At 40.5% G+C, this 23,735-nt stretch overlaps 1 protein-coding gene across 1 annotated transcript; it reads left to right on the top strand.

Annotated features, from left to right (window-relative positions):
- The first annotated feature begins 324 nt into the window (after positions 1–324).
- On the top strand, positions 325–22,610 carry LOC146689876 (sodium-coupled monocarboxylate transporter 1-like). The gene is made up of 17 exons (XM_085437687.1): positions 325–557; positions 678–797; positions 1,584–1,649; positions 1,749–1,800; positions 1,914–1,981; positions 2,363–2,401; positions 2,683–2,798; positions 13,280–13,420; positions 14,210–14,339; positions 15,228–15,316; positions 15,495–15,604; positions 15,712–15,779; positions 15,913–15,999; positions 20,682–20,896; positions 21,072–21,172; positions 21,265–21,353; positions 21,434–22,610. The coding sequence occupies exons 1-17, from the start codon at positions 339–341 to the stop codon at positions 21,551–21,553; spliced, it is 1,830 nt and encodes a 609-aa protein (XP_085293813.1). The 5' UTR covers positions 325–338; the 3' UTR covers positions 21,554–22,610.
- Positions 22,611–23,735: the final 1,125 nt, after the last annotated feature.

The raw sequence follows: 23,735 nt of genomic DNA, 5'->3' as shown, positions 1-23,735 counted from the left end.
AAACACACAGTTTTCTCAAAAAAAACCTCTTGAAACACAAGCATGGGGTTGATAAAAAACACTTTTTCTGCGGTCACGAAGACTTGATATCACAAATATTTGCTGGCCTGTGGATTTTTCATATATTGCAGCTACTGTACTTCCCTGGAACTAACTCTCTCTCTATATCCACCTGTCTCCCTCCCTCCCTGCCTCCCTCACACACACCCACAGCGGTGTGATTTTGCTCTCAGCTCAGTGTTCAGTGAGATGGTGATGTGCCAGGACTTCTACACATGGGGGAGGTTTGAATAACTTTCTGAATAAATCTCAAAGCTTTGTTTCCAACTTTGACTAAAATGGCAGTTACCTCCTTCGCATTGGCGGACTATGTGGTGTTCGCTCTCATGCTGGTGGTGTCCGCTGCTGTGGGGATCTACTACGCCTGGGTGGACAGGAGCCGGAGAAACCCCGGGAACTTTTTAACTGGAGGCCGCAAGCTGACAGCTCTGCCCGTCTCCCTGTCCCTGACCGCCAGCTTCATGTCAGCCATCACAGTGCTGTCCTTTCCAGCTGAGGTAAGGTAAAACGCAGATTCACAAGGGACAAATCCAAAATGTGACGGTTATTGAATGGAAGCAAGGCTGAACTTTCTTTTTTTTTAAATAGCTACAATAATTCATACAATCCCTCTGTAGGTTTACCAATACGGAGCCAATATCGGATTTTACGGTCTCTCCTATTTAATGGCGATGCTGATCACATCTGAGGTCTTCCTCCCCATCTTCTACAAGCTGGAAATCACCAGCACTTTTGAGGTAAGAGTACTTTTTCTTCCCCTTTTTTCAGTGCTGTGCTGTGTGGATCGTCTGATTTCTGTTTTGCAATTCCACCAGACTCTGTTTACACAGGAATGAAATGTCTACATGTGAAAGATAATTTTGAACTGTGTGGTGGGGCGTGGTTTGCGGTGCCGTGCGGACGCACCTGCACGGCATCCGCAATCACGCCGGCCGTGTTAAAACACGGGGACTCAGGGGTTGGTGGGTGTGTGGTGTGACGTGAATTAAATAAAGTTGGCTCTGAACGTTGCTCCGTGGTCCCGCCGTGCCTTATTCACGCCACAAACTGTTATCGAGAAAGGGACAGAGACATTTGATCACCGTTGCACTACTGTGCAAACAAAAGGCCTGTGTTAGGCTTGGTAAAAAAACAAAACAAGAATGACACTGAAAGAATAAAGAGCACGTCGTTTTTGTGGACTGAGATAGATAAAATACAATATGGCCAAGTAACTTGGTAAAAGTCAAAGAAAGTCGAAAGTGGTTTGTAAAGAGAGCCCCGGCTACTAAACATTATGGTGTGTGGTTTTCAAGTTTCAGATGTTGCTTTTGTCTCACTTTATGTCATGAACTATGGTGCATGGAGATGAAAAACAGATTATCGATAGATTCAAACCAAAGAGGAGTAAAGGGAGTGATTGGGTTCGACTTTAAGGCGCTGGTTAATTTGTAAACATGAGACGAAAACATTTTATGACTTGATAGAAATGCATCACCTTACTCATACTTTTATCTTGTCTCTCTACTTCTGTCACTATGAAGTATCTGGAGCTGCGTTTTAACAGAGCAACCCGTCTGCTGGGCACACTGCTGTTCATTGTCCAAACAGTGAGTAAGAGGCCTGTCTACACATAATTACAGGGTTTTGACCTGTGTAGGTAAAACCACATATCAGTCACTCGGGGAACTTTTTTTTTCCTGTGACAGATCCTCTACAGTGGAATTGTCATTTATGTTCCAGCTCTTGCTTTAAACCAAGGTATGTTTGCTTGCGGTCCAACACAGTGGTCACATTCATAAAACATTCCTGCACGAGGGCACTTACGCGTACTCGGTTTTATCCAGTTGACTGACCAGTGGTTCATTCCTCAGTGACCGGGATGAATCTGTGGGGTGCGGTCATTTCCACGGGAGTGGTCTGTACATTTTACTGCACACTGGTATGTAACAAAATTTGATTGAATGAATTCTGCGGTCCCCAATTTTTTAATGCATTTTGACAAGAATGATTAAATAATGAGAAAATGGGTTCATTCAAGCTCAGCCCCGATCACCATCGATCAGAGGATCCCAGTGTCATCATGATGATACACTTCTGCACACCTAGGAAACCTCAGAAAGTGTGCACTACTTAAGCTTCCCTAGACTCATGCACATGTGGAAGTTTTTCAACCTTCTTTTAATGCAATGTCTGACTCAATAATTGTAATCAGTATTATATCTGCAGTTATTGGTTCTTGAAGGTCTAAAAGAGTCATACCACCAAATGGAAATATACAGCAGCCCTTTGTGAAATCTGACTTTGGTCTGCATTGTTACAGGGTGGTCTAAAGGCAGTGGTGTGGACAGACGTGTTTCAGGTAGGCTCCTCGGGGAAATAATAACACACCAGGTGGTTGGTGTGGTACTGACTAAATCAGAGCTCACCCGTTATGCCTCATGCTGCTTGTGGTTGGAGAGACAACAATGTACACTGGTGTTTCATAAATAGTAACTGCACACCACATCAGCATGCTGGTGTTTTGCTTCATTCAAAACACCAGCATTTTCTGCTCTTCTTTACAAGTCAAACACTAGTTTTTATCACCGTTTCCATCAACATTCAATAAGCAAACTAAAAGTGGTATTTTTTTCCCTCCAGCTCGGTGTAATGATCGCAGGTTTCCTGTCTGTCATCATCGCATCTGTGATCCTACAAGGTGGAGTCATCAACATCTTTTCAGATTCACAACACGGAGGGAGAATCAACTTCTGGGAGTGAGTATTCACCAAAACATTAAAATGAACGTTCAATTTAGCAGCAGGAAAAGAGTCAACTGTCGGCAGAAGAGGAACAGTAACACTAATTTACAGTGACAGTTTTCATGCTATGGGTTGACTCAGTATATCATCACTAAATCAACAACAATATACATACACAGCAATAAGAACAATTCTTTCCACAAATGCAGCTAAGCACCGTAGCAGTTCTGTGGAAATTTAATGTCTCATACTGTGGAGCATTCCTAGTGTTGTTAAGGTTCACAATTGAGGAGGGAGAGTACAAACCACCCTTGGTCCAGAAGCTCTTGGTCAAACAATGATTTTAATGAATACACACGTGTGGGAAGAACACTCTGTACGCCGACAGCAAGTGATCTCCGACTTACTAAAGCACAAACAATTATTTTATAACATCAGGGTTTGTTTACTGACGCCCCTTCATGCGTCACAGGTACATTTTATACATAGATCAGATCAACACCACAATGACTTTTAACCCAGAAGATCATCTTCTATTTTCATGGCTGGTACTTTCCGTTCTTGTCTTAAAGTGAATTGTTCCTCTTTCTTGTCGAGACATGACTAATCTCTCCTCTAAATAAATCTAACTAATGTGTGTGTATGTGTTGACCTCACATGCTCTTTGTGTCACCTCTTCACCTACTAACTGTCTGTGTCTCGTCCTCAAATGCTCTTTCTCAATTCACCTGTTGCACTTCTGACCTTTCACTAGACCAGAAGCTCACTGAGACTATGTGTATGTCTTCTACTAAATAAATGTTTTAACCAAGAACCTCTACTAAAACCTTAATATAAAATGATCTGATATATAAGTGTTTTGTAAGCATGTATTGCAATTCCTTCTATGGCTCCAAGTCACTTGCACAATAGATTGTCCGAACATCGCGCCGAACAAAGCTTCCAACCCCCAATTAATTGACCGAGCTCCAACTCTTTAATAAGCACAGATATGCATTGTGTATAAAATAGTCATAACTGCACCTGAAATACAAGGTCAACATAATAACTATATGCATAACATCTTAAGGCCATCTTAAAGCTATCTGTTACATTGTTAAAGCAATGATCATACTGCAGATTATATTATGCTGGTCAAATACTTTTTGTTCATCCCCACAATCCCCCTTTCGACCTCTGGCACACCAGAGGTCGATACATAGGTTGTTGTTCACTCCTCAGTCCACTCGACTACCTCCAGATCCATCATCGGCATCATGGACATAGGGGCCACCGCCCCAGGGTCCACTGCCTTTACAATCACCTTCTCTACCAACCTTCGGGCACAAGGAATGAGACAACAACCACAGGTCACCAAAATACCCACCAATACAGATAGAGACAACATAATTGACAGAGCAAGCCCCTTCCACTTTCCCTTTTTTACTCTTTTTATTTAAACCACCCCTTTTCAAACTCTCAATTTGTTACCACTCCTTTCTGTAGGCGCGGCGATCTCCTCCTAGGCTGCTCTTCTTTCTTCGGCCTTCCAGGTGGACTACTGGTCGGCCCGTTGCACAGGTGAAGAGGTTTATTCTGCCTCTGTTCCTTGACACCTGCGTTCTTTGAAGACGAATTTTCCTCCACCAAGCTCTCGTGTGCGGGTGCACTGGAAACTGTCTCCCAGTCAGCAGCTCATAAGGGGTGAAACCTGTGGATTGGTTAACAGAACATCTTATGGTCCTCAAAGCAATGGGCAGGGCTGCGACCCAATTTAGCCCTGTCTGCGCACAGATTTTAGCCAACTTGTTTTTCAAATTTAGGTTCATCCTCTCTACCTTTCCTTGAGATTGAGGATGATAGACCATCCCGAACTTATGTTACACTCCCAACATCCTCTCTACCTCTTGAAAATCTTTGTTCTTGAAGTGAGTACCATTGTCTGATCTAATTCTCTTGGGAAACCCATGCCTTGGAATGTAATGATTGATTAAGCACTTAATCACGCTTTTCGCGTCTTCACGTTTGGTCGCCCATGCTTCGGGCCATCCAGTCAGAACATCCACACACACCAACAAATACCTCACCCCACCTGGGCCTGTATCAATCATGTCGGTATAATCAATCACGACCTCTTCTCCTGGCCTTTCTGGCATGAGAAACTTACCAGCTTCAGGTTTTACTGCTGGCTTTGGATTGTGTGCCCCACAAATTAGGCACGTTCTGGCCTTTTCCAGTATCATCCTTCTCAAATCAGGATGCCACCATCGGCACAAATTTCTCTCCATCTGTTTCACTCCCATGTGACCAAGCCCGTGAGCCTCATTCACCTTCTGTTCCGCCATTTTGGCCGTTAAAGCGGGACGCCCATCTGGCCCCCTCCACAAACCGCCATCTTGCCAGGCTCCTTTGTTTTCCCACACCCCCTTTTCCTCTGGGGATGTCTCCTCCTGAGCCTGTCTAACTTCTTCCATGCTGTTAGTGCTAACCTCCTCTTCTGGGGTTACCTGCACCATTTGTCTCTGTCCTTTGTAGCCCGCTGCTTCCTTTGCGGCTTCATCAGCTTTCTGATTTCCTTTTGCCACCATACTGTCTGCTTGTGAGTGGCCTTTGCATTTTATAATACTTACCTCGTCTGGGTCCTCCAGGGCCTTTTCCAGTTCCTCCATTTCCTTTTTGTGACAGATGGGTGCATTAGTGGCCGTTCTGAACCCGGCTCTCTTCCACTGAGCCAGTTCCACATGAGCTGCTCCAAACGCATATGCTGAGTCAGTGTAGATGTTCACTCTCATGTTTTTAGCCAACCTCAGGGCTCGAGTTAGGGCTATCACTTCAGCTCTCTGGGCCGACTGTTGTCCCTCAATTTTTCCTGCTTCTTTCACCTGAAACTCAGTTCCTACTCTACAGACTACTGCATAGCTGGCTTTTAATCCTTCTTCATCTCTGTGGCAGCATCCATCTGTGAACCAATCCTCAGCTCCATATATGGGCTCTGCCTTCAGGTCTTCCCTGATTTTTCCTTCAACTTGGGCTTTCTTAATACAGTCATGTGGTTCTCCTGACCCCATTAGGTCTGCCATATTTATTCCTTCATGTGTGAATATCAAATTTGGCGCCTCTAAAATTTTGCTCAACCTTTGTTGCGTCAGTGGAGTCATTGTGAATACCTGTGAGTTCACATAGGCCACTACACTGTGTGTGGTAAGCACTTTCAGTGGGTGTTCCCTCACTATGTGTGCTGTTTTCTGAATTATCTTTGCTACTCCTGCTGCGTGTTGTGTGCATGTGGGATGCCTTGCTTCTGTTGAATTTAATCTTATGCTGACATACATAAGTACATCCCTACCTCCCCCTTTTTTCTGAAACAACACACCATTCACAACTCCCTTTGTTTCTGAAACATCAAGATAAAATGCCTCATCATAGTTAGGTGTGGCCAGATCTGTGGCTCTTGACAAATCCTGTTTTAGCGAAATGAACGCTGTCTCTGTGTCCGGCGTCCAAGGCAATTCAGCCTTCAGATTTCGAACACCAACTTTCTTGATCAGGTCCCTTAAAGGGGCAGTTTTACCCGCATAGTTCGGAATGAACTGCCTGCTGTAACCTGTCAAGCCAAGAAAGGAAAGCAACTCCTTCACAGTTCTTGGTTTTGGATGTGTCAGAATTTGGTCTCTGTGTGTGTTCATTAACCCCACTGATCTGTGTGCGATCACCCGGCCCAGGAATGTTACCTCTGGCCGGACCAACTGCAGTTTTTCTTTACTCACTTTGAAGCCACACTCCGCCAATCTGTTCAACACCACGAGCGATGCTGCCGTACAGGCCGCTGCTGACGGGGCTGCAATAAGAAGATCATCAACATACTGTATTAATGTACAGCCCTCTGGCAGTTGACATGGGGACAATGCCTCTTTCAACACCTGATTGAAAATTCCTGGTGAGAGTGCAAAGCCTTGTGGTAGGCGTGTGTACCTAAATTTCCGGCCTCTGTATGTGAAAGAGAAAATGTCTCTGAGTGACTCGTGCAGTGGGAGACAAAAAATGCATTCGCTAGGTCAATACATGTGAACCACTTTTGGTCCCCAGTAATTTCGGTCAGAGCTGTGTAGGGATTTGGTACAGACACAGTGTCAGTCCTCAGTATGGCATTTATTGCTCTCAAATCATATGCCATACGGTACTTCCCTGTCCCATGTTTTTCCACTGGCAAAATAGGTGTGTTCCAAAATGACCATGAGGGCTCAAGCACTCCTGCCTTCCACAGCCCTTCAATGGTTTCAGCTATACCTTCTTCTGCTTCAGTTTTGTGCTTATATTGTGGTCTGTTAATTGGTGTGTCAGACTTCAGCTGGAACAGGACAGGCGAACAGTTAGCTAAACCTACATCTGTGGGCCCTGCGGACCACAAAGTATCAGGCAATTTTGAGAGCTCAGCTACTGCATCAGGATGATCCATTCTTTCCCTGCCATGTATTCTGGAGATTTCTTTATGTTCTAAGATCACTGCATCGTTGGACAAACAAGTTATGCGATATATTTTACATTTTGGTGCATACCAGACATTTGGAATTTGGGTGCTTTGCCAGCTGGCGTTGTCCAGCGCCCGCTTGACCATCGGTCCCAGATCTCTTGGCCCATGACCCTCGTGGACCGCCAATGTAATGTGAGGGGCTGAATCCTCTCCCACATTGTACCAAGGCAGTTGTTCATCAGTAAATTTCACAGCCGCGGCCACACCTTCTGGTCCAACATAAATGTTATGTGTTCGCACATTCCACGTCTGTCCCTCAAGATCAGACTGGAACTGTTCCCGATAGATATCGTTATCTTCCCTATCATAAAAGAGTGTAACGTGGAAAGGATCTCGCGGGGGAATAGACGGCCAGGCTCATTATCCAGGGTTTCCACAGCTGATAATGTCTCAAAATGCCTTCTTCCACCAGCCTCCCCCAGTAGATTTCGGCAGTGGATTGTTCAGAGTTCTGGACTAGATATTGAGTCTTTTGAAGGTGATCCCAGGCACGGGAATTCTTTTCCTCCAGGCAGAGTAACCATCAGTCCATCTGGTGAGCACATGATTGTGGCTCCCAGTTTCACAAGCAGGTCCCTGCCCATGAGATTTGCAGGCACCTGTGAGGACACCACATATTGGTGTTTCAAAGTCTGTTTTCCCAGCTTTGTCAATGCTGGATCTGTCAATGGCAGTGTCATTGGAATCCCGGAAAGGCCTACCACATTAACTGTGTGACAGGAAAGTGTCGCACTGTCTGGTGTGTCTTTCAGTGTTGAGTATGTTGCTCCAGTCTCCACCAGGAAGGGCAATTCAGTGCCTTCCACGGTCATTGACAGCATGGGTTCTGCCGTCCCCACGCTGTTCAGTTTCTCCGGGCTCCGTCAGTATTGCTCCCCCTCCCAGCCCCAGTCAGCTACTGGGTACTGGGCGACTGGTGCTGCATTCGGGTTTGGAGCTTGATGTGCTCCCCTGTAAGCAGCTCTTTGTCTTGGGCCTCCTCGTGCCTGGGGTTGATAGCCTCGCCTCTGATAATTTCGCAGCGATTCAGGGCATTCTCGGGACCAGTGTCCTTCTGCTCCACAGCTGTAACAGCCAGTCCAAGACACATTGTTAGGATTCCCTGGATTCCGAGCCCTTTGTCCTCCCCTCACGGATCCACCACGCCCTCTCTGCGGTCCACCGGTCCCCCAATTCCCTACTGGTTGACGCTGCCTTGGTGCATTGGCGGGCCAACGGTCATCAGGGTAGAGACCCGGATCCTGATCTGGCAAGTCAGGCACAGGATCGGGCTGAGGCCTTGCCACCATTATTTTCCTTGCGCTCTCTTTATCCTCTTTCTTTCTGTCTCCTGCTTTGTTTTTTGCTTCTGCCAGCTGCAACTTAACCAGCCACGCCTGGGCTTCCTCCAACTCTTTCTTTTGTTTGTTTGCCAAATCCTGTTCCTGCTGAAGTCTGTGGGTCACATGTCTATCCCACTGCACCGAGTCTGCAACGGCAAAATCTGGGTTCTTTTCCAAGTCAACTGCAACCTGGTTGGGCAGCCCTGCCAGCACTGCCGAACGAAACCACGCTCTACTTTCACCCTCCTTCCCCGGATGTATTCCTGTTTCTAACAACCATTGTTCCTTTGCTTTAGCTAAACACTCTCTGGGTGTGTTTTTGGGATCCCAAATAATTTTTGGAATGGCTCCAGAGTTAGGAGTTGGGTACTTCTCCCGGACTGCATCTGCTAAGTCATTCTGCACCTCATGGTATGGCAGGTCATTTGCATATCTGGTTGTTTGAGCTATCTGCTCTACATCTGCTAACCCACCACCCAGCATACAACGTCCGGCCAAAGCGCGAAAATCGCCCAGCGCTAATTCTTCTCCTTCCCAATGTTCTCCCTTGGTTATTGGTGGAAGTTGTTTAACCAATGCTTCCAAATCTCTCACCTTATAGGCGTGATAAACTGGTTCGTTCTTTGGACCTGCTATTAGAGGCAGATTTAAACCAGGGTCAGGAGCTCCTTGTTCAAAACTCACTTTTCTACTCTTCCTCAACTTTCCTTTTCCCTTTGAGCTCTTAAATATGGGCCGTCTCTGTGCTTGGTCTCTCTTCACACTTCTTTTCCTCAAAATTAGGCTTGTACTTGGTTGGGGTTCAGCGCCTCCATCTTCGTCCTCCTCCTCGTCCTCTTCTTCTGATGACGTCGCACGGTCTTCATTCTCCTCTTCTGGCCCTCCCTGCATTACTCTCTGCTTTATAACCTCCAATGCCGTTAATGCCTCTATTGACGCACGTAGGGCCTCATGCATTTGTCCATACACTTCTCCTTCAGTTTTTAACACCAAGCTCAGAGCTATTTTATCACCCAGCCCTTTCTGTTGGGATGTAATAAGTTTGCTTACCTCAACCTCCATCGCTTGGCACTCCTTCTCTGCTGATTTTAATACTCCAGGGGAAGCCAAACGAATAGCTTTCTTAAGCTGTTCAAGCTGATCCTTCAGAGGTTTGCATCCCCTTTTCCCACTAGGTGTCGCACCCGAGCTGTCAGCCATTCTCTGAAACACAGACTTACCTCTTCCAATGGCGTTGGTCGACTCCACCTTCTAGGTCTAGGTCACCCAGACACGCTTAACTTTCGGTTTCAGTCTTCGTCTCGCTGTTCTCGCAACCACTGGCTCCTCTTCCCCTGCTCGGTGACACACAAAGTTTAACCCAGCACTTTAGACGCTGTCCTCGCGTTCTCAAGCGTTGACACTCAATCAAAATTATTCGCCCTCAAAGTGTTAATATATGACACCAGCAACCCTTATGCGCAACGCGCTCACCTCCGTATACTTACCTCTCCAATAGTTCCTCGGATTAGTGTTTTTTCATTTTTTCATTTATTTTAAACCCATTAACGGCGCTGCGCGTCCCTTATATACTTTACAGCAACACACCCTCAAGCGTCCCTCAACTTGTCCCGTACTAATAAATTTAAAACCAAGAAATCACCTTTATGTCATTGTGTCAAAGCTTTCTCCATTTTGCACAGCCTGCCACATGTTTAACAAAAAAATCGCTGCCCGAGAAGGCTCCCACATATCAAGGTGGTCGTTCTCACAAATTTCCAGCAGACCCTCAAATAAACAAAAACAACGACCCAGGCAGGCTTCCAGTTCAGCCTCCTCAATTTCTATGCACACCGAAAACTCATGGGGAGATTCTTCTGTCTCCCCGTGTCCTACACAATTCACCTCCAAATGATCCCCTACAATTGAAATTTCAGTGTGGAATGACGCAGAGATTAACATTCCCTTTTTTATTTACTATATGTAACCTGAATTTTTTCTCTCTTATCAAATAACAAAGGTTATCTTTAAAATTTGTTATTGAACTACTAATTAAGTTGCTTTTTATGGTATCAGTGGTAAACTACCCCTAAAAAGTCCACTTTATTGCGTGTTCATTGAGTTACTTCTATTAAGGCTATTTAACAAGTTCAATTTACACATACTCATTAATCTGTCACGCTTATTAGTGGCTCATGGTTGCTTAAAGCCTATGTCTGACTTGACCACAGAGTTAGAGCATCATTCAATCCTCTCAGGATGACCACTCCACTTACTCTGCATCCAGTCAGCTCATGAATTAACAACACTTGCAGACTGTAACCCTTTTATTTTTTGTTTATGCCTTCAAATCCACCTTAAATCTTCTTACCTAAACGTTGGTTTTAAACACAAACAATTCTTATATTCTACTTTGAAACGCTGTCACCATTCATATATTTACAATGTTATTATATACTAAGCCAGCATTTTAATCGCAGACATTTATCCACATTTGCAAACAATAGTTATAGAGCTGAATAACACACAAAACCGAAAGCATAGTCCTCTCATGCGCTCTGCATCAGCTGCCTCATTTGCATGCACACACACTCTCCATCTAAAAATGGCAGCAGGCAGTCAGTGCATTGCTGACTCGACACACAGCCTCCTCTCACACCAAATTTTCTTATTCTATATTACAACGACGTCTTATATTTACAACCACTGTCAGATCTGTCAGCTTTAGCGCCTACACAATTTCGACAAATTTAAAATAACCGCCCAGCGGATAAACTCCCTGAGTTTTTTGCGACCAATTAACCAGTATCAGACTCTACTGTTTCTGGCCTCATCTCTAAAATCCCTAACTCAATTTAAAAGCGTCAACCAACCCAAACTTTGCCTGAAGCTCTATTTTTGGCGTTTCACAGCCAAGGCTTACCCCGAAGTGTTAGGTTAAAGTTACACGCCCGAAGTCCAACTTCTCCTGTCCAAAAAAGCGCAGACTACCGTTCCAAACGGTAAGGAGACTCTATCTCCTAGTTATTCTGGAGTGCCCCAAGCTCCACAGTGACCAACTGACTATCCCTCTTCGAGGACAATGCCTAAGTGTCCTTGGCATTGGCAAGCGTTACCTCTGAGCACTGCGCTTCCTAGAACCCCCACGGTTCCGTTCTAAAATAATTTATAATACTTTGAAACAACAATCAACACCCAAAACAAGTGTATAACTGAGGCAGGTGCAACCTAGTGGTCAATGGAGACTCCAACTCACAAAATGACCGCTCAGGTCCACTCTTATGACCAAATTTGGACTCTAACCAACACAATAACCAATTCCCTACCAAACTACTTGAGACTCTAACTCAATTTCTTTGGGACTTCAACCCAGTATTTAAACTTTTCTTATCAGACTCTTAACTGCTTCAACTCATGAAATTTTCATCAAAATCAAAACAGACATCCACCAGTAACTTCAGTGAGTAGACTTAAATTTTATCATATCCAATTTGGCACACTTTGGAAATAATTCAACAGGTAGTGCCTTACCTTTTGGATAAGCCGGCTTATGCCCACTCACTTCGACCACTGGAATTCATGTCTGCCCGTCAGACCACCTAAGACCAAATTTCTCCATCTACCCCTCCTCAACCACCGGACGAAGCCCCCAAATGTTAAGGTTCACAATTGAGGAGGGAGAGTACAAACCACCCTTGGTCCAGAAGCTCTTGGTCAAACAATGATTTTAATGAATACACACGTGTGGGAAGAACACTCTGTACGCCGACAGCAAGTGATCTCCGACTAACTAAAGCACAAACAATTATTTTATAACATCAGGGTTTGTTTACTGACGCCCCTTCATGCGTCACAGGTACATTTTATACATAGATCAGATCAACACCACAATGACTTTTAACCCAGAAGATCATCTTCTATTTTCATGGCTGGTACTTTCCGTTCTTATCTTAAAGTGAATTGTTCCTCTTTCTTGTCGAGACATGACTAATCTCTCCTCTAAATAAATCTAACTAATGTGTGTGTATGTGTTGACCTCACATGCTCTTTGTGTCACCTCTTCACCTACTAACTCTGTGTCTCGCCCTCAAATGCTCTTTCTCAATTCACCTGTTGCACTTCTGACCTTTCACTAGACCAGAAGCTCACTGAGACTATGTGTATGTCTTCTACTAAATAAATGTTTTAACCAAGAACCTCTACTAAAACCTTAATATAAAATGATCTGATATATAAGTGTTTTGTAAGCATGTATTGCAATTCCTTCTATGGCTCCAAGTCACTTGCACAATAGATTGTCCGAACATCGCGCCGAACAAAGCTTCCAACCCCCAATTAATTGACCGAGCTCCAACTCTTTAATAAGCACAGATATGCATTGTGTATAAAATAGTCATAACTGCACCTGAAATACAAGGTCAACATAATAACTATATGCATAACATCTTAAGGCCATCTTAAAGCTATCTGTTACATTGTTAAAGCAATGATCATACTGCAGATTATATTATGCTGGTCAAATACTTTTTGTTCATCCCCACAGTGTACTGCTAGTGATTTCACTTGTTGTAAACTCCTTTAAAGCACATTTTTGTGAATGGTGCACATTGGAGATTAGCTAACCAGCCTCTTGAATTCAGAAGCAATCAATAAACTCAAATTTCTCCCTTTTTATGTCTCATCAGCTTTGATACAAACCCTCTGAGAAGACACACTTTTTGGACTGTTGCCATTGGAGGGACATTTTTTTGGACCAGTATATATGGGACCAACCAGTCGCAGGTTCAGAGATACATCTCCTGCAAGAGCATTGCTCATGCTAGACTGTGAGTCTTGTTTTATTGCACGATGTATGTATGGTGGTGGTGGTGGTGGTGGGGGCTTCTCAACAAAAAGCTTGCCTTAAAAATGCCAGTTAGCGGTCAGTCATATGTTACACTGCAGAGACTAATATAGAAATTCATCCATATTTAAAAGACGAGGAGGCAGAGCTTTCAGCTTTCAGGCTCCTCTTCTGTGCAACCAGCTTCCAGTGTGGATTCAGGAGACAGGCATCCTCTGTATTTTTAAGATTAGGCTTAAAGCTTTCCTTCTTCATAAAACACAGTCAGGGCTGAATCAGGTAACCCCGAATCCTTCATTCCTATGCTGCAGTAGGTCTAGTGTTTCTTCTTCAGTCACCTTTTGTAGTCACTTTTTGTTCATATACCTGTCTGCCTTTAATTATTAGTTATTATTAATCTGGCTCTCCTCCACAGCATGTCTTTATCCTGTCTTCCTCCCCTCACCCAAACCGGTCGCAGCAGATGGCCCCGCCCCTCCCTGAGCCTGGTTCTGCTGGAGGTTTCTTCCTGTTAAAAGGGAGTTTTTCCTTCCCACTGTTGCCAAAGCGCTTGCTCATACGGGGTCATGTGATTGTTGGGTTTTTCTCTGTATGTATTATTGTATATTGTATTTACAGTATAAACTGTTTTGAGGCACCTGTTGTTGTAATTTGGTGCTATATTAAAAAAAAATAATAATAATAATAAAAAAATATATATATATTATATAAATGTTTTTTTTTATATAAATAAATGGATGCAAGTACATTTATTTTCTGTTTTCTTCTTTAGTTCTTTGTTCATCAACCTGTTAGGTCTGTGGTTGATACTGTTGTGTGCAGTGTTTGCGGGAATGTGTCTTTACTCAATCTATAAAAGCTGCGACCCCTGGACATCTGGACTGCTTTCTGCACTTGATCAGGTATGACATAGCTGAGAGTTACACTGTAACAAATTACACTCACGCATGATAGAAAGTTTACCTCATATTACTTCTTATAGTTCTTATATAACTGCCCCAACAAGCATCAAGGCACCTAATTTGAGAAATAAACCAGTAAGAACCCATTTTAAACGATATCTTTAGGCACTCTATTACCAGAAATTTGTGCCAAAAACACATCATTTTCCTAGTTTCTTTAGCTTAATCCCAAAACTAACACAGTTTCTCAGGCAAAAAATAGTATTTTCCAACCAACAAGGTGATTTCCAAAGAGCTACTAGTCAGAAACTTCATCTCAGCATGGTGTGCAGAGTGCTCTTTTGGGTGGAAACAAAAGGCCTGTGTTAGGTGTTAGATGATAAAAAAGTGGTAGGCCCAAGAAACTACAGAAAACTACAGTCGTGGTTTATGGTTTTTTCCCATTTTTTCCCAGTAGCATTTAAAGAAACGAGGAGTGTCTCAAGACTGAGAATTCACTTCATTAAACTGTAATATGAAAATGTCCTAACCAAGGCCCTTATATCAACATTTGATAGTTAGACTCACTATTGTTATGAAAAATGTGTAATGGCACCAGTGCCAAAGTACACCCTGTGTTAATCTTTGAGACACTATCATCTTTGAATAAACAGTACTTGAAATCATGGGTGTGTCTTATCAGTGATAAAACCTTACAAAAGTAACAAAGTTACAAAGTAACAAAAATTTGAATATTACTAATCAATGGTAAATAGTAGCTACTTAATTACTTAACTGTGTGAATACTGTTGAACTAACAGTTTAATATCATTATTATCAGTAGTTTGTATAAGGTATGACTCTCTGGCCCTCTTGATCCATTAACCCAGTCTCACTGTTCCTCTGTAGTTGATGCCTTATTTGGTGATGGACGTCTTGGGAGACTATCCTGGCCTTCCTGGTCTGTTTGTGGCAGCAGCATTTAGTGGATCTTTAAGGTTATTGAATATTTAAGATAATACTTTCAACAGATTAAGTACACAATGAAAATTTAGTGTGTTTACTGTAGCAGCTTGCAGTATAATGCTGTGATTGCTATCTAAAAGGCAGGTTAGTTGTATCGTGCCTTGTTTTTGACTCGACTGTTCTTGGGTTTCCTACTATTCCAACCCATAGCACAGTCTCTTCTAGCATCAATGCACTGGCTGCAGTGACAGTGGAAGATCTAATCAAACCATATGCCAGCATGTCAGAGAGACAACTGGCCTGGATCTCAAAAGGAACGAGTAAGTAGATAATCACTGTGTTCAGTTTAAGACTGGCATCGCTAAAAAGCAATTATGAAAAATTATTAACAAATGAACGCCCAATATTTTACCATTATTGTTTGCAGGCCTCCTGTATGGAGTTTTATGCATTGGGATGGCTGGGTTGGCCTCACTTCTAGGACCGATCTTCCAGGTACAAATCTGTCAGTGTGTAAACTCCACGGTTTATTTAATCAAGAAAGGAAAACTATTACAGGATCTATGCATTTGTTAATGATAGAATATGCTGTCTGCAGCTTAGCTGGTATGTGCTTTCCTCTAAACAGGCAGTCATCAGTATATCCGGGGTCATTGGAGGTCCTTTACTTGGACTGTTCACTTTGGGGATTCTCTGTCCATTTGCCACGTCAAAAGTAAGTATATCCCTGTTACACCTAATTCCAAAAAAGGCTGTCAATAAACATTCAGATTAAAAAAAATGATTCAGGAAAAAGTTTTAGTCACATTAGACCATAGAGACCCAGAAAATGTGCCATTTCTTAAAAAAATAACAGCTCATTTTGAACTTGACAGCAGCAACACGTCTCAAAAAAGTTGAATTGAGAGCAACAGAGGCTAAAACCCCCACAGTACTTTATCTACCTTCATACTACATATATCCCTGTTATTTAATAAGGCTTCATCTTTAATCGTCCCTTTAGATTTTGTTTGGGCAAACAAAGGTACTAATAATTGACATCAAAGAGAGACAAAATGGCAAAGATGAAGAAAGTCGAAGAAGATCTGGAAGAGATTAAGCATTCACTTAATTCGTTGACGTCGGAAATTGAAAAAGTAAATAAGCAACAAGGAATATTAATGTCGATGATGGAGCAAATCAAAGAACTAAAAGATCTGGTCAAGGAGAAAGATAAGACAATCCATTTTTTGGAAAGGAAGGTGGACGACCTAGAACAGCAGGCTCGACTCGAGGAAATGGTCATTACAGGTCTGGAAACTAAACACAGAACATATGCGAGAGTTACCGAATCTGGGACTGGTGCAAAACGAGGAGAGGACGTGCCCCCGATGGAGGAGCTACAATCGTTGGAACGGCAGGTTGTGGAATTCTTTTCGAGTAAAAATCTTCCCCTGCATAGTAACAATATATCTGCATGCTATACTCTTCCTAGAAGGCACAAAAATGCTCCTCCAGCAATTGTAGTGAGATTTGTTAATCGAAAACACAAAGTAGAATTGCTGAGACGGTCCAGCCTTTTGAAAGGAAGTGGAGTATATCTGAATGAACATCTTACAAAAAGAAATGCAGATATTGCAAGACAAGCTCGTATTTTACGGAAGGAGAAAAAGATTCAAGCAACCTGGACCAGGAATTGCAAAGTGATGATTAAACTGAATGGAACACCAGAAGAAGCCAAGGTTGTAACGATTAAGGAACTTGAGGAATTGGACAATTATACGTGATAATATGATTAAGATAGACAAATGGTTGCGACCAATTATGGCTATAACTAGTTTATTTTTGGCAAGGTCAAATGCTACCTCGGGAGGAAAAGGACAAAAGGAAATTGTAAAATTGGATATGGAAGATAACAAGATCAACGGACTTTAAAATATGTTGATAAATGAATGTGAGATTGCTTAGGATCTTTTCTTTCCTTTTTCAGTTTTTTTTTTTTTTTTTTTTTTTCTTCTCCTTCTTTTCTCTTTTTTTGTTTCCTTCTCTTTCTTATGAGGTAATAGATAGCGCTAGAATAATTTATGCATTATGTTTGACGACACAGATTATAAATCATATGATTTTGAAGTAGGTATTGACCCTGAAAGGAATGTGCTTAATACAATTAATGTCACATGTGATTATTTTACAGAGGAGCAATTCAGGGATAAGGTTGATATAGTCAATACATTTTCTTTAATTCATATTAACTGCAGAAGTCTTTATAGAAGTTTTGCTTCGATTGAAGATTTTCTGTATAGTCTGAGAGGCAAGTTTCAAATAATTGCTCTGTCTGAAACATGGTTAGATGAGAATAAGGGTTGTAATTTTTGTATTGAAGGATACGATTTGTACTTTGTGAATAGAATTAAGACAAAGGCAGGAGGGGTGGCACTTTTCGTTAATTGTGATTTGAAATGTAAAAAAGTTGAATGTATGTCTGTTGTTATGGATGATTTAATGGAGTCTGTGACAGTAGAATTGGATATAGAAAAGAGAAGTAATATAATTGTAACGTGTATATATAGGAAACCGGGATCACAGATTGAGTTATTTACAGAAGCAGTAGAAAATTTATTGAGTAAGGTTAAGGGAAATAAGACTGTATGTTTGTGTGGTGATTACAATATTGATCTTTGTAAAGTGACAAATGATAAGGCTTCGTCAGATTTTTTTGAATTATTATATGGTAAAGGATTTTATCCTTTAATTATAAAGCCGAGTAGAATAACGGATAAATCAGAAACATTAATTGATCATATTTTTATTAATAGTTTGGAGAATAATATTGAAAGTGGCCTCATCATAAATGATATAAGCGATCATCTACCAGTCTTTTTTATTTTCGATTTAAAAATGAAAAGAAAGAAAGAAGCTAGTTTTGTGAGTTATAGAAGGTTAAGAAATGATGAAGCAATTAATAGGTTTAGACAAGATCTCATGGAAACGGACTGGAAGGAGGTTTATGTTAATGAGGTCAACATTGCATACGGAGTATTTTTAAATATATATTTGGCCTTGTATGATAAACATTGTCCATTGATATCATTTAAGCATAAGAAAAAGAATATAAATAGGAAACCTTGGATAACTAAGGGTCTTGCAAATGCGTGTAAAAAGAAAAATAATTTATATAGGGAGTATATAATATATAGAACTAAAAATGCGGAAATGAAATATAAACTATATAAAAATAAGTTGGTATTAATATTGAGGAAAGCTAAGAAAGATTACTATAATAAAGTTTTTCAGGAAAACAAAAATAATATTAAGGGCATTTGGAATATTTTTAAAGAGGTATTGGGTAATAAGAACACACCCATAGTTCGGCCTAATTATTTTATTAATAATAATCAAGTTGTTAAAGATAAGACCGAAGTAGCAAACGAATTCAATTCTTTTTTTGTAAATGTTGGACTTACTTTAGCAAATCTAATCAGGAAAAATGATGATCCAGGAGATGAGGAAGCCTGGATAGGTGATAATAGAATGGTTAATTCCATATTTTTAGCCGATACTACCATAAAAGAAATAGTAGCAATCGTAAAAAATTGTAAAAATAAAAAATCTACTGATTGTGATGGTATAGACATGGTCATAATTAAAAAGACAATAGATTGTATAAGTACTCCTCTTTGTTATATTTTTAATCTTTCGCTACAGTCAGGAGTATTCCCTGACAGAATGAAAGTGGCAAAAGTAATACCATTATATAAATCAGGAGATAAGCATAGTTTTAACAATTATAGGCCAGTGTCTCTTTTATCACAGTTTTCAAAATTGCTAGAAAAACTCTTTGCACAAAGACTTGATAGTTTTATTGAAAAATATCAACTAATACATGAAAACCAATTTGGATTTCGTAAAAATAGGTCAACGGCATTAGCGTTGTTGACTTTTATTGAAGATATTTCATCTGCAACACATAATAATAAATACACAGTGGGAGTATTTGTTGATTTAAAAAAAGCTTTTGATACGATACAACATTCTATTTTGATTTCTAAATTGTATAACTATGGAGTGAGAGGAGTAGCATTGAATTGGTTAATGAGTTATTTAGAGAATAGGTTGCAATATGTTTATTATTTTGGCAATACTTCTGAAAGACTGAAGATTGTATGTGGTGTTCCTCAAGGTTCTATTTTGGGACCTAAACTCTTTAATTTATATATTAATGATATTTGTGACGTATCTAAAAGGTTAAATTCGATTTTATTTGCAGATGACACAAATTTTTATTGCTCTGGAGAGAATTTGCAAGACTTGGTTGAAATTATGACTTCTGAGATGTTAAGAATAAAAAAATGGTTTGATGTAAATAAATTATCTTTGAATCTGACAAAAACGAAATATATGATATTTGGCAATCGTGTAAAGGAGGATAAAGTCATTATGTTTATAGAGGAAGAATTGATTGAAAGAGTTACTGAATTTCGTTTTTTGGGTGTAATAGTGGATGAGAATTTGACATGGAAATCTCATATTGAACATATTAGAAAGAAAATGGTCAAAAGTATTTATATTTTGGGTAGTATAAGAGATTTATTAAATTATAAAACAATGCGTATTTTATATTTTTCTTTGTTTTTTTCATATATCAACTATTGTGTTGAAGTTTGGGGGAATACATATGAGAATACCATAAAACCTTTAAACCTATTACAGAAGAAAGTTATACGAATAATTCATAATGTTAAATATAGAGAACATACAAACAAATTATTTATAGAATCAAAATTATTAAAATTAGGAGATTTAGTGAAATTACGGACATTATTAATTATGTTTAAGGCTAAAAATAATATTTTGCCTTTTAAGTTACAAAGAGTATTTTTGATGTGTTCAAGGGGAGAAGAGAATAGAAGGAAATTTTATTTTAAACATCAGTTAGCCAGGACTACACAAAGATTAATGAGCACAACGGTTAGGGGTATAAGACTGTGGAATTCACTTCATTATAATTTAAAGAATTGTATAAATTTACAATGTTTTAAAAAGTGTTATATGTTTAAAACGATAACTCAGTATGAAGAATGCGAATGAATGTGATGTTGGTTTGGGATTCGACCGGAGAGAAATGTCAATATTAGTTTGTTCCTGATTTTTTTGGTGCCCACCGGTGATATAAGTTCGATGGTAGATAGGGGGCAGGGTTTAATAAGAATATTTTCTTCTTCCTGCTCCTTTTCACACATGGTTGTTGTGTTTTGTTGACAGAAGATGTGGTTGTTTTGTTTGATTTGTAGTACCAAGTGTGAAATAAATAAAAATGAAATGAAAATGAAATGAAATGAAAACGTTTGCATATCCTTTGTATCTTTTTCTATGGAACTGTACACTTTTTCATGTTGCACTCATTAAAATGTTTTTCAGGGAGCTTTGTCAGGTGTTGTGTTGGGGCTGGCTGTGTCTCTCTGGGTGGCCATCGGAGCGCAGATATACCCTCCTCCCCCTGAAATGAGTCGGCCTCTGTCACTGACCACTGAAGGCTGTAACTTTACAATGACGGACAGCTTCAGCTGGACCTCCACTCATGTCCCAACATTGCAGAGCTCCACAACAACAGCCCCAGTACTTATCAATAGCAAGTAAGTGTAGCTAATAGAAAAGATCCATAAAGTAACTTTTTTTTTAATGCCCTGGATGAACATTTATAAAAAAATTTAGCACACTGATGAGTAGACATTAGAAATCTTGATGACAATTGTTCTTTTGATGGTATGAGCAAGATTTCACTTCTGGTTTCACGACTCCCATCATCAGGCCTGCGCTGGCAGACTGGTACTCAGTCTCCTACCTTTACTTCAGTCCAATTGGAACTATAATAACTATAAGTGTGGGTCTGATAGTCAGCGTGTTGACAGGTAAATAACATCTTTATTCAGCGCACTATGGTTAACGCTGTCCTCTTAGGAGGTCATTGATGCTTTTTGTGTGTTGTTATTGAACATTTCAGGAGGTCGGAAGCTGAATGTAGAATCCAGGCTCAGGCTGACAAAAGAAGACACAAGTCTTTACTACTTGTTTAAATTGATCAAAGACAGAGTAAGTACTGCTTCAGTAAGCGAATGTCATATATGACAGGTTAACTTACTGAGTTTCTGCCCTGTTTTCCCATTTTTTAGGCCATGAGACGAAAAAGAAAGCTTGATCTGAAAAAGGACAGGAAGAAGACATTTGGCAATCCTAATCCTGCTTTCTGTGATGTTGAGCTGGATTTGCCACAAAGCAGCATTTCCACCTAAGAATGTAGCTGCTTTTTTAAAGTATAAGCTTCTTTGTTTCTCTATGATCTTATACAGGAAATGCAATGTAGAAGAGGAATTGTGGTGGGACTTTTTGCAAATGCAGACTAGCACTTGTTTGAATTTAAATTGTGCAATAGTTATTATGTACTGATCAATCAGCAATAAATATGAAGCAATAATTTTAAATGATGCCACAGAAATATATAAAAATCAAAGGTCTATTTATTTAAGTAATAAAGTTTTTAAATCATTTTTCATGTAATCAGATTCCATTAAAGTTAACATATTGTTATGTAATAAAATTACATGTAATTAAATTGATTAGAGTCTGTATTTTTGAATTGCTTCGGAGGCATGAAAAGACAGCTAGGTTCTCAGCCTGGTTCTCTCCAGTGTGATCCCTTGTGTGCCATGGGAGTAAAATAACTATCTTCATAGTCTTGGTGGAAAATGTTACTATTGTGCCAATATGCCATGCTGATATGTTTCAAGCTCTGTCTTCCTGGGCTACAGCAGAGCCCAGTGAAAATTCATCAAATTAACTGCAAAATGCCATATTCCAACCATATTCCACTCAGTAAGCAGATAAATATAGTGTTCTTATATCTTTGAATATGTGTTTGCTATATTTTATATTGATACAACATTTTTATTGGTTTATTTCTGGTTTTGTCAACAGTTTCACACTTTTTCCTTATTAAATCATCCAACTCAACTGTTCCTTGGATTTTGATTAGGAGAGTGTTTAGCTGTCTGTATAGCTGAGTCTACGTTCACGAGGACAACACTTAGTGAGGACAGAACATGCACCGTGCCACGTGGCCCATAGGGCAGAGCCCCATGTCCAATGTGCATGCAGTTCTGCAGAGGCTACCCTGCTTACTTCTTCCCTTCTTCTGAATGAACGTGGCATTTAGGTCTTAAAAATGAATTAAATGTGTGTAAGTGCATTAAACCTGCATTTTTTTTGTGGTGGCCATTAGTGTGACTGCTTATAAAAAATTATTAAATTCTCACTTCTATTGTAATCTTATTAAAAATATTTTTTAAAGTGGTTGTAGCCTCAGTTTCTAGATTAAGTTCCGCTTAATATGTATATATAAATATGGTAACATTGAGAGTAAGAGTTGATGTCCTGTACAGGGTACCAATCACAGACTTGGGCAACCTTATAGCTGGAAACTTGGCTCTTTAAGGAGCCACGTCTAGACTTGATGCCTCAAAGGATTGAAAAAGTGTCCCAAGAGCCTTTGACTGAAAGTGTTGTTAGACCAGGAGATCCCAGAGGTTATATGAAAAATGCAATTGGCCATATAATTTTGGTCTAAATGGGAGTCACCAAGATGAGGCTCACATCTTACACATCTTTAAACGAGCTGACGGTTCACTCGTTAAGCTGAAAGAAAGATGCTTTAATCACAGGAGTCACACATGTGTCCACTGTACCATCTGGGAACTCTTCTTGTTTACACTCGTAATGACACAAACACTAAATCCTGCTTCTCTGGTGCTGTTTTGTAGCAGTGTGTACACCTGAGACTGTCACCTGTCTGTCTGTCCTGCACTCTCTCTCTGTTTCTTTCTCTCTGATTGTGTAATAAAAGTATGAACATGTGTTTATAAGTTACACTTGTGTTTGAATCCTGCAGCTTATCACACATTTGATTTCCATGTGTGACGACTGCAAGTGTCCAGAGTGAGGACAGACTGAGGGACCCACAGCTGCACATCATCTGTGAGGCTTTGCAGCCCTGATGATCCACCAGGACAAACTCAGCAGTGTGTGAGGAAGAGGAGGAGGAAGAGCCAGCAGCAGCTGACAGATGGAGAGAATAGACAGACTGTTCCCTGTTTGTGAAGGACTGTTAGGAAAGTTCAAAATAATTAATTGTCTGTCCTGAATCAGTCTTGTTAGATAATGTTCAAATGATTTCATCATTCCAGTGTTTTCAGTGTGGGAGAAAGTACTCAGGGCCTTCAAGTTACACACTATGAAAGGCAGCACCAAGTTTAATGTTCAGAAACCTAAAGTCTGTATCAGCAGCAGAATGGACCTAAAAATAAATGTTTGTTCCAGTTCTATGAAGCTTTGAGTATTTTGGATTAGTAGCACTGCTGTGTTTGTTGCATCATATTGCTGTAATTGTTTATATGCTTTATATATTCTGAGGTAAGTTGA

This window comes from Copadichromis virginalis, linkage group LG17 (genome assembly GCF_057382275.1).
Source record: "Copadichromis virginalis isolate Kocher_CV1m ecotype Utaka linkage group LG17, C_Virginalis_male_GT1.1, whole genome shotgun sequence".
NCBI classification, from domain to species: Eukaryota; Metazoa; Chordata; class Actinopteri; order Cichliformes; family Cichlidae; genus Copadichromis; species Copadichromis virginalis.
This window is presented reverse-complemented; position numbering and strand designations above follow the sequence as displayed.

Excerpts from the sequence above, each read along its gene's own strand:
- LOC146689876 (XM_085437687.1), top strand. The coding sequence starts at position 339 with ATGGCAGTTACCTCCTTCGCATTGGCGGACTATGTGGTGTTCGCTCTC. Across the intron at positions 2,799-13,279 it reads GGGAGAATCAACTTCTGGGA|CTTTGATACAAACCCTCTGA; the intron begins GTGAGTATTCAC and ends ATGTCTCATCAG. Across the intron at positions 15,605-15,711 it reads CTGGATCTCAAAAGGAACGA|GCCTCCTGTATGGAGTTTTA; the intron begins GTAAGTAGATAA and ends TATTGTTTGCAG.